General features: G+C 53.3%; 2 protein-coding genes across 5 annotated transcripts in view; one reads left to right on the forward strand and one right to left on the reverse strand.

Annotated features, from left to right (window-relative positions):
- Positions 1-1,298, forward strand: part of LOC119349207 (myosin-17-like) — a 20,537-nt gene extending 19,239 nt beyond the window's left edge. For 3 of the 4 annotated variants that reach the window (XM_037617236.1, XM_037617237.1, XM_037617238.1), the window contains 6 exons: positions 64-163; positions 235-291; positions 410-466; positions 549-629; positions 714-796; positions 909-1,298. In XM_037617236.1, the coding sequence (XP_037473133.1) occupies positions 64-163; positions 235-291; positions 410-466; positions 549-629; positions 714-796; positions 909-1,035 (505 nt within the window). In that variant the 3' untranslated portion in view covers positions 1,036-1,298. Of the gene's footprint in view, positions 1-63; positions 164-234; positions 292-409; positions 467-548; positions 630-713; positions 797-908 lie in introns of those variants that run through there. The other variant, XR_005169291.1, reaches the window with a different exon arrangement.
- A 134-nt stretch (positions 1,299-1,432) lies between these two features.
- LOC119349208 (protein phosphatase 2C 50-like) lies at positions 1,433-4,023 on the reverse strand. The gene is made up of 4 exons (XM_037617240.1): positions 3,458-4,023; positions 2,998-3,336; positions 2,805-2,910; positions 1,433-1,908 (listed from the first exon to the last, which is right to left on the reverse strand). Exons 1-4 carry the CDS (start codon positions 3,815-3,817, stop codon positions 1,568-1,570), a joined length of 1,146 nt encoding a protein of 381 aa, XP_037473137.1. The 5' UTR covers positions 3,818-4,023; the 3' UTR covers positions 1,433-1,567.
- Between the last annotated feature and the right edge of the window lie 5,544 nt (positions 4,024-9,567).

The raw sequence follows: 9,567 nt of genomic DNA on the forward strand, positions 1-9,567 counted from the left end.
CAACTTGTTCAAACTTCAAAGGATAAGCTGTTCTAACTTACCTTCCTCTCCTTTCAAAAACAGACTCCTTCTGCGTCGTGAGTGCTGTTCATTTAGCAACGGAGAACATATTAGAGCCGGATTAGCTCAACTAAAACATTGGTGCAATGATGTTGCTCAAGAGGTTGCTCACTATCTTGTATTTATTGTTATGGAGGCTATTTTCAGATGCTGTTAGCTTATGTTTCAGTACAGCCTGCAGATTCAGCTTGGGAAGCACTGAGGCACATAAGACAGGCTGCCGATTTCCTGGTGTGTATTTCATATTTTTTTCATCTTAAGATAAGAAAACCTCGGTGGCTCTCAAGACAAACTGAATTGTAGGTAAGTTGAATTCCTGACATATTTTCCTGCTCTTTTTGTTCATCAGGTCATGTCCCGAAAACCAATGAGGACATGGAGAGAGATACGCAATGAAATTTGTCCGGTAAGTGCTTTTTGCTATGAGCAAGGATCTTGTTTTGTTAATCCTCCACTTTGTATGTTTGATCGTTTTACTCTCTTTCCAGGCTCTCAGCTTACAGCAGCTAGAGAGAATAGTTGGTATGTACTGGGACGATATGAATGGCACAAACGTGCTTTCAGCAGAGGTATGTTGATAGGCTGAATCGGCGTAATCAAAACTGTTTGCTGTTCGAAGTGTTAACTTGAGCATTGTTCCCTTCTGTTTGCAGTTCACATCAAGCATGAGAGTAACCTTGCATGAAGAATCAAATAGCCTCTCCAGCTTTTCAGTCCTTCTGGATGATGATTCCAGGTATGTACCACGACCAAAAAAGAAGACCCATGGATTCCATTGTTCGCGCCCCTTTGGAACAACAACCGTTGCTCCTTTTTCACCTCTGTTTGCTTCATTTCTCTCTTTGCAGCATACCCTTTTCGCTCGACGACATCGCAAAGTCGATGCCGAACATCGAGGACACGGTGGAGAGCGACCTGATGCCCTTTATTCGTGAAAACCAGAGCCTTGCACTTATATTGCAAAGGAGGGACTGAGTAGTTCGCCGGCCTTCGGCGAACGAGGAGTGCCTCGCTCTAGGGTGTGTATATTCTCGTAGCACAGTAGTAGAAGATAGGATGCCATTTTAATGGTGTTTTCACCGAGAATTTCTAGGCTTCTAAAGCTGTTAATAATTGTTTGGTCAAGCAGTGGTGCGTCTCTTCTCAGGGCATGTTGCCTACAGCACCCTCTTCTCCATTCTTTGGGTTGGAGTAGAAGCTGTAATTCACCAAAGGTGATAGAAACATGTTAAATCTTACTGTCATCCCAGCCGCTTGGCTATATACAAGTTCACTTGCTGTACACTGACGGCAAGGGACACAACATGCCAGGGCTCAAGGCTGAACTGACTGACTGGATAATATTTCAACCATATGAACAGAAAACAGGGGATACAATTAATTAATCTTTATAACCCACTAGGTCGAAAATCCATCTATCATATACATGTACAATTCTTGAAACCCAACGAAAAAGGTGGGTCAAGTCTCATTAGAAGACCAACTGCTAGTATGAATTCAAGTCATGTTAGGAATTATTCTTGGGTTTCCTCCGGGGTTTCAAGTCGACCACGATTACAGTGATATTGTCCTGGCTTCCTTTCTTCAATGCAAGCCTCGTCAGATAGTCTGCAGCTGCCTGCGCGGCAGGGTCGGTGGATCCATCACCTCCATCTGACGATGATGTTGTGACGCTGTTGTTCTTGTGCCACTGTTGGATTTGCCGGCGTGCGACCTTGCACGCCTCTTCGTTCGACACGACGTCCCAGAGCCCGTCGCTGGCCAGAATGAGGCAGTCGTCATCTTTAGCCCGAGGAACAACCGTAACTTCTGGTTTTGAGATGATGTATGGCTTCAAGTATCGGTCACCTGCATCATCAGCAATTTCCAGTTCAAGTTAGCAGAGATTGCAATAAGTATGGACAAATGTTATCCAATGCACAGATAAATCAGCTTAGCTATCATAAGTTCAACTAAATCCCTATGATGTTGTCCAAGTATTTTATATGTACATCAGATTTGAGTGGCACAAGAGATGTGAATAAAATTGAGGCAGTCAGCACTTAACATGAAAACAGCCAAAAGAATAGAGGGGCCGTTTGGATGGCGCCCGGGCCGCCACGCCAAATCGCGGACAAGCCAAAAAGATGGCGATGAAATTCACCGCCACGGATCTGCCCTGGAGTTGGCGCAGAAAACAAACTAGCGACCAAAATTTTGGCGTAGGCTAGAAAATTTGGCTCCCAACCAAACAGACACGCACACTGGCGGTCAACGCCCATATTTTGGCAAGGCGAGCGGCTGTCATCCAAACAGCCCGAGAGACTTCAGGTTTCCATAAATGAGGAATCTTAAAATCAAGGGAAAAAAGTGCTACGAGTTAAGTGTGCATTTTGCCACTGCCTAGTGCGTATCTCAATTAAGCGCACACAAGCATGATTACATGCTAGGCGTTCTGTTGTCGCCTAGCGGCTAGCGCCTACTGCTTAAAATGGTACCAAGTAACGACTAGCGCCTAATGCTTAAAATGGTACCAAGTAATGACTAACGAGAAATAACTCCTCAAGCACAGCTACTTTCCTGGATTTCAAACAAACCAGCAGCGCGCGAAGACATTTACCACTATCACACCGGGCCAAGCAATTTTGCATCATACTTTGATGTTGCTATGATTACAGTTTCAAACTCAACGGGTGGTCCTAAATATGACGCGTGTCATATGAAAAATAGCAACACATTGTACAAGATAAATTATAGCTGCATACCAATGGATCGTGACATAGCAAGTATGCCGGACACTCGGTGTCCATTCCATTGGATGACCTTGCCTCCCGCAGCCTCAATCCTGGCGCGCTCATCCTTCCTGTCAGGCTGAAACAACAAGGCATAATCAGATTAATAAACCCCAAATCATGGATGCTGTGGCCAATACCATGATGCTCACAAAACCATATCTACCTTCTGATCAATTGAAAGAGCAACAGGCTCCTTCCCGCGCGAGAGCACGATGCGAGAATCGCCGCAATTGGCGACCACTACATGAGAGGAGCACACTACCACTGCAACCGCCGTGGAGCCTACGTTCTCCGCGGCGATCGGGTCTGACCGGGGCTCTCCGTCGACGAGCCTGCTTGCAAGCCCTGACACCTCGTCGTCCACTGTCTGGAAACACCTGGTGAAGAGGTCGTCCCAGTGCTCCTTCATGTCCACATCGCTCATCTCCCCCAGATCGCTGGGGGGCTTCCTCAGCTCCTTGCTCAGCACGACGTGGAGCCTCTCCCGGCAGTAGTTGGACACCTGCGCGACGACAAGGGAATCCACAGATCGTCAGATCACGGGGCTAGCTCGGCTGGGGCCGCCCGGGGCGGCGACGAATCCAAGGGGAGGGGAGGGGGGTTCCAGACCCGGGCGTGCATACCTCGGAGCCGCCGTGGCCGTCGAAGACGGCGAAGAGGTGGGAGGGCAGGCGGAGCGCGTCGGCGTCGAGCCCGAGCCCTTCGAGGTCGCGGCGCCGGGCGAGCAGGCGCACGGGCACGTCGGCGAAGCGGGGCACGGCGGCGCAGGCGTCCTCCATCTCCCCGCCGCGCCCCGGCGTGGCGACGCAGCCCCACACCGGCTCGCAGTCCATGAGGTAGACGCTCCTCTTGCCCCCCGCCACGAGCGCCGCCCGGCCGTCCCCGAGATCCAGCCGCTCGACCCCGCCGCCCGCCGCCGCCGCGCTCTCCGGATCGCGCGGCGCCGGCTCGTCCTCCCCGCAGATCGCCGCCGCCGCCGCCATCTCGGCCGACGCTAAAGAACCTCCGCCCGCCTCGCGAACTGAAAAAAGAACCAGTCAGCAGCCGACTCGCCGACGCGCCGCAGCCAGAGACACGCGCCGGAGGGGTCCGGGAGGGAGGTAGCTATAGGTGGGGGGAGGAGTGGTGGGTGGAGCGGAGGAGGGAGGATGATGGTGTGGAGCGCGCGCGCGTGTCCGGGGAGGGGAAAGGGAGGTGGGGGGAGGGGGCGCGCCGTACCGGGCAGGTCTTCTTCTCCTCCCTTCGATCGACTCTTCCGGTGTGTCTGCTGCCGGAGGGGTCCGCGTGGCCGTGGCCGCTCCCGATATTATGTCTTGTCGCCCCGGGACACGGCTTCTGCTACCCTCACGCCACCCCCCGTACACTTGTTCACACCCGTGCTGATTTGTCACTTGCTTTTCCTTTCAACAACATACATTTGTCACTCGCTTTGTTTTCAAGAACGTACATCTGTCACTTGCCTTTTATGCTCGAGGGGAAAATGGATGGTGTTATTAAGAAGGCACACATGGGCTAGTTTGGGGATGCCTTGGTACATCGTGTGCTCTGCCTCTGCTCGTGAAATTTCACCATGACGGTACTCCCTCCGTTCGAGTTTGTAAGGCATCAGAGCAAAATGGCCTCCGTTCCGTGCCCTTTGCATGGGCGCATTGTACTGGGCAATTGGTCGGTATGGTACTGTGGCCTGAAGCGGCGGCTTGCTCCCGGCGGTGCATGGGCCATGCAGGCGCGACGTGCGAAAATTATACACGTGGGCATTAGCACGTGCGGGGCGACCGGTGTAGTGTGCGACCAAAACGACATTTATTCTCTTCCGCACGTATTGTCCGTTTCGAAACTCAAATTCTCGACGACGGTTCTCTTGTTGCGTGTTGGCTCTGTGTTTTTTGCCCTCTAGGTCGAACCCGACAGACCCTTTCGAAGGGAGTAATCGTCGCAAAAAAAAAACCCATCGAAATAGTCTTGCATATTACAATTAACATCTGCCATTCCAAGGCGCACTGGGTTAAAACTGTTTTATGATTTTGAGAAGCGGTGGGTGTCGTATGAAAAGTGGTGGGGGGAGGAGGGAGGATGATGGCGTGGAGCGCGCGGGCGAGGAGGGAGTAGGAAGGATGATGGTGGGTAATAAAAAAAATTATTTGAAGCAGGAAGAATAAATTATTATTTTTTTCGAGGGAGAGAGAATAAATTATTTGAGGCATGGATTTTAAATGAAAAAAACCCAGGGATGCTGAAAATAAATCGGAACGTATCCTCCGATGGTGATACTATCCCGGCGGCCTTTTCGGGATGGGCGACACGAGCAGACAAAATTAATTGAACAGTAGCCTGCGGGGGACCTCAAGCCTGTGGCTGTGGAGCACACCACCACGTGTCCGTTGCCGTTGATTTTCTTTCCCTCCCTCGCAGTTTCCTCTCTTTCCGGCCGGCGGCCCCACCCATCCATCCGTCCCGACACGTTGCCGTCCGGGTCCGTCGCCTTTCTAGGCAAGCGGGGCCCGCGCGCCCCAGCTGGGCCAATGGGGCGGCGCCACTTGCCCGGACGCGGCGCGGGTGGGCAGGCGAAACTGCCTGGCCGCGTGCGTACGGATGCCCGGCCCGATCCATGCGGCCGCGCCATGTGTCGCCCGCCCGTGGGAGACTGCCAGGATAGCGTTTGCGCGTCCCAGGTTGCACGCAGCCGGGGTATCCATCTATCTAAAAAAGCCGGAGAGGTTCATCGGAATTGTTTAGCGCAGAGCGGGACACGTCGTGGTGCTCCGTGAATGGCGTGAGGCGTGAGACGAGAAGGACGTGTTACGCGTACTACGGAGGAATGGATCGCGATGGCAAGGCGAAAAGGTGGTTTCAAGTGTACATCCATCCGTCACAGGTGGGGTTCTCGTCGTTAAAGATGGGTGTGCTTTTCTCCTTTGTGCGTATACGTACGTGGGTGGACGGGCGTTGGTCCGGTCGGGTCGAGCGAGGAGGGTTCGAGACGGATTTGATCGATCAGGCCCGGCGTAGGTGCCCGACCGGATCGGCGGACGGGCGTGGGCGGGCACATGCGGGCGCGGGCGCGTGGGGGCGTGTACCGGCAGCGACGTGACGGGCGAGGCCGGCGCGTGGCGACAGGGGAACCGGACGCCGTTCCTTCGATCCGTCGAACCCAGCTGGGCTTCTATGCTAGCACGACGCCGCGCGTGCGACCAGGCCACCAGGCGCGGCGTGGGCGAGGGCGGGGGAGGAGAGCTAGCAGATGCGTAGTGGGATTTGCATGCGTGCGTGCGTGCGTGCGGAGATGAACTTGCGGTGAACAGAACTAAAAAATATATTGTATTGTAGAACGACACACGCAACAACATCGACAGCACACGACTTCTCCAACGACAACTTTAGTAAGGAAACGACACGCAAGCATCGTAGTTGCAGGTTCTAGCGATGAAGGGCGGATCGTGGATTTTCACCAAGGAGAGAACTTGTGAGCAATCTCCAAGACAATGCCTTCAGTAAGAAATGCGCCATTGCAAGATGCGACTAGCAAAGGTCATACCTAGCTGGAGTTTTCACCACCGGAGCTCGAAACCTGGTATTTGAAAAGAGCCAAAGTCACCTTTTGTGTTGCTACAACCACTTGGCGAAGAAAATGATTGATGTTGTCGGGAGGGGCACAACGGCGCCATGGTCATGGAAAATTGAAATCTCAACCGTCTCCTGACATGTATGTCCGTCTACAGCCGGCCGCGCACATCTTCTTGATGTACATTAGCACACAACTGAAGACATGCTTGTGAAGACGAACTGGCGCACAACCTGAGAGTCGGACCACGCCCCGCATGCTTCACAACCACTACCGTGAAGATGGGAGATCCCTCACCATCGTTTTCGTTTATTAATGGTGTCCACCGCCACGGCGGAAGGAGGATACCTGGTGGGGAAAGCCGCCGGCGGCACTACAGGCAGCCCCTCACGTTGCCTCGGGAGCAACATAAGGTACCATCCGATTTTTATAGGAGATATTCATCTCTGCGGTTGTACCTCTAGGAATCTACCCTAGGATTGAGCTTGACTGTGATGTGTGAGGTGGTTTACTCGTGTTGTTGTATAGATGGATGTAATTTCATCGATAAAAGAATAATTGCATGTCATAAAAATTACTCCCCATAACTTCAAATGCAATGATAAAGTGCTCACCGCAGAGACCAGCAAAATCTAAACAGTACTCCCTTCGTCGGAAACTGAAAAAGGTTGTCCCAAATTTGTCCCTTAAAGAATATATCTAGTACTAACTTTGTGCTAGATACATCATCTGAGGACAAGTTTTTTGGGACGGAGGAAGTATGTTGGTAAGGCGCTAGCCGGCCGCCGTGCCGTGCGTGGACGGAGGCACCTGGAAACCAAGCAGGTTCGATAATTTGGTTCTTGGGACAGGTGGCCCAGGCCGATAATTGACAGGAGTATTATTTGTGAATGAGTTGTGATTGATTGTCCCGGCCCGCCGGCCGAAACAGATGGATTACTTCGCTTGCGACTCGTGTAACGTAGCTGTCACCTCGTTCTGATTTCCCTATCAGACGCTTGAAACCCACACACGTGTGCCGACCTACAGGAGCTTGAGCTTACGTGCTTCCTTGCGTGGGTAGCAAGAAGCCAGAAATCACTCAATTATCAGCTAGCAGCTGGGATCCATTGGCACATGAGAGAGACAAGTGAATCTCTCGGCGCTGCATGCCGAAATGTGCGATGATATGCCCCGCGCGGCAACCAAGCTGATGAGGAAGTGAGAGTCGATGACGATGGAGTAGTAAAATGACTTCTGTATTCTGGCTCACGATGCTCTAGTTAGATTAGACAATCTATAGCATGGCGTCCCAAACCCGCTTCAAACGCTCGGACATACGGCCCGGTCATTGACCGATCGTGAAAAAACAACCTAGCCGGACGCTGTAAATCGTCCTCAAACGTCTGGGTTGTTGGACGCCCCTTATACCTCGCCCAAATATAGGGTGGATATGACGCGGCTCGGGCGCATCCGTCACGTTGGTTTGGCCTAGCCTGACCCACTCGTGCCCCACAAATATCCCTATCTGAAAAACGTAGTCCGCAGTCAATCTGAACTTAACTTCACTTCCCTCTCCGTTCACTCCACTTCTGATTCCATATGATGACCGGCGACCGAAGCACCGCTGGCTCGGATGGGAATCCGACGGCTCCGACGACGACTGGGCGAGCCTGTTGCATGAAGCGAAGCCCGGCGATGTGGAGGAGGTTGCCCTCTACATTGTGTTGAGGCGGTCGTGACTCGACCCAGGTGAATCTGGCAGTGGCGGATCAACTTCGTCAGCGCCCGACACCCATCGACACAGCGTTGACGACGTCGCCGGCCCGTCCTGCCCGGTGCACCGCTCCAGCAGCTCCGCTCCGCTCCTTAAGGTAAGCCGCCCACCCTCTGCTCCGGAATTGGTATCTGGCCACCGTTGGGTCCTCGTGACCGCGCCGGAGCCGGCGCGCACGAGGACGCCCCGGGGTGGTCACGAGGACGCCTGAGTCCGAGGCACGAGAAGCCCAGTGCGAGCGGCAGCGAGCTCGGGAGAGGGCGGCGACTGGGGAGGCGCTGACCGCGTGCCTGTCGATCCCGAGTCCGCGCTCCTTGTGTCGGTCCACTGTCGCTCTCTCACGACGGCTCCACCTCCGGCTCTGATGACGACACAACTCCGCACGTCAACGCCTACGTGGAGGAAGGGCACGGCCACGCCGACACCCGGAAGGGGAAGTGACCAACGAGGACATGGTGATTCCTCCGCTCTTCCCCATTTTTATTTATGTTTTATCTATGTTCTAAGTATTTATAGTATGCATTTGCACAGTACGCCGATGAACTTCGATGAACTATGATCCTTTTGTCCGGCGATGCAATGGTGATCCGGCACGTTGATCGTGTTTATACGTAGCGTTGCATGAGTTGGAGGTTTCGGATATGAGGGATGCAGATGTGGAAGCTAACATATGAGGCCTGCCCGGTTAGTGTCCACGGACGCGCCCGGATGCGTCCGCGGGCGTTTGAGGGGCCGGATTTGCCAAGTCCCTCTGAGATGCTCTTAGAGCATCTATAGTCAGACTCCTTATACTGATCGGAAGGATGGTCGAGACAGTGACTGGTCAGTTTTGCCCGACCAAACCGTACTTAAACTATCCCTGCCCATATATGGGGTGGATATGAGGCGGGCCGTGTTGGGAACCGTTGCATGGAAAACAATTTTTTTCTATGCACACGCAATGATCTATCCATGGAGATGCATAGCAACCATGGGGCGAGTATGTCTTCGTACCCTCGTAGACCGTAAGCGGAAGTGTTCCACAACACGGTTGATGTAGTCGAACTTCTTCGCGCTTCAACCGAACGCACGGCACCTCCGCGTTCTGCACACGTTCAGCTCGGTGACGTCCCTCGCCTTCTTGATCCAGCAAGATGTCGAGGTAGTAGATGAGTTCCTTCAGCACAACGGCATGGTGACGGTGATGACGAAGTGATCTCCGCAGGGCTTCTCCTAAGCACTACGAAAATATGACTGGGAGTATAAACGATGGAGGGGGGGCGCCGCACATGGCTAGACAATTGTCTGGTGTGTGCTAGGCACCCCCTCCTCGTATATATAGGTGGGAGGGAGAGGGGAGAGGCCAAGGGGCGCCCCAAGTAGGTTTGAATCCTACTTGGGCTCCTGCCCTTGGCCGCCCCCCTGCCATGCTTGTC

Source organism: Triticum dicoccoides, chromosome 1B, assembly GCF_002162155.2.
Source record: "Triticum dicoccoides isolate Atlit2015 ecotype Zavitan chromosome 1B, WEW_v2.0, whole genome shotgun sequence".
NCBI classification, from domain to species: Eukaryota; Viridiplantae; Streptophyta; class Magnoliopsida; order Poales; family Poaceae; genus Triticum; species Triticum dicoccoides.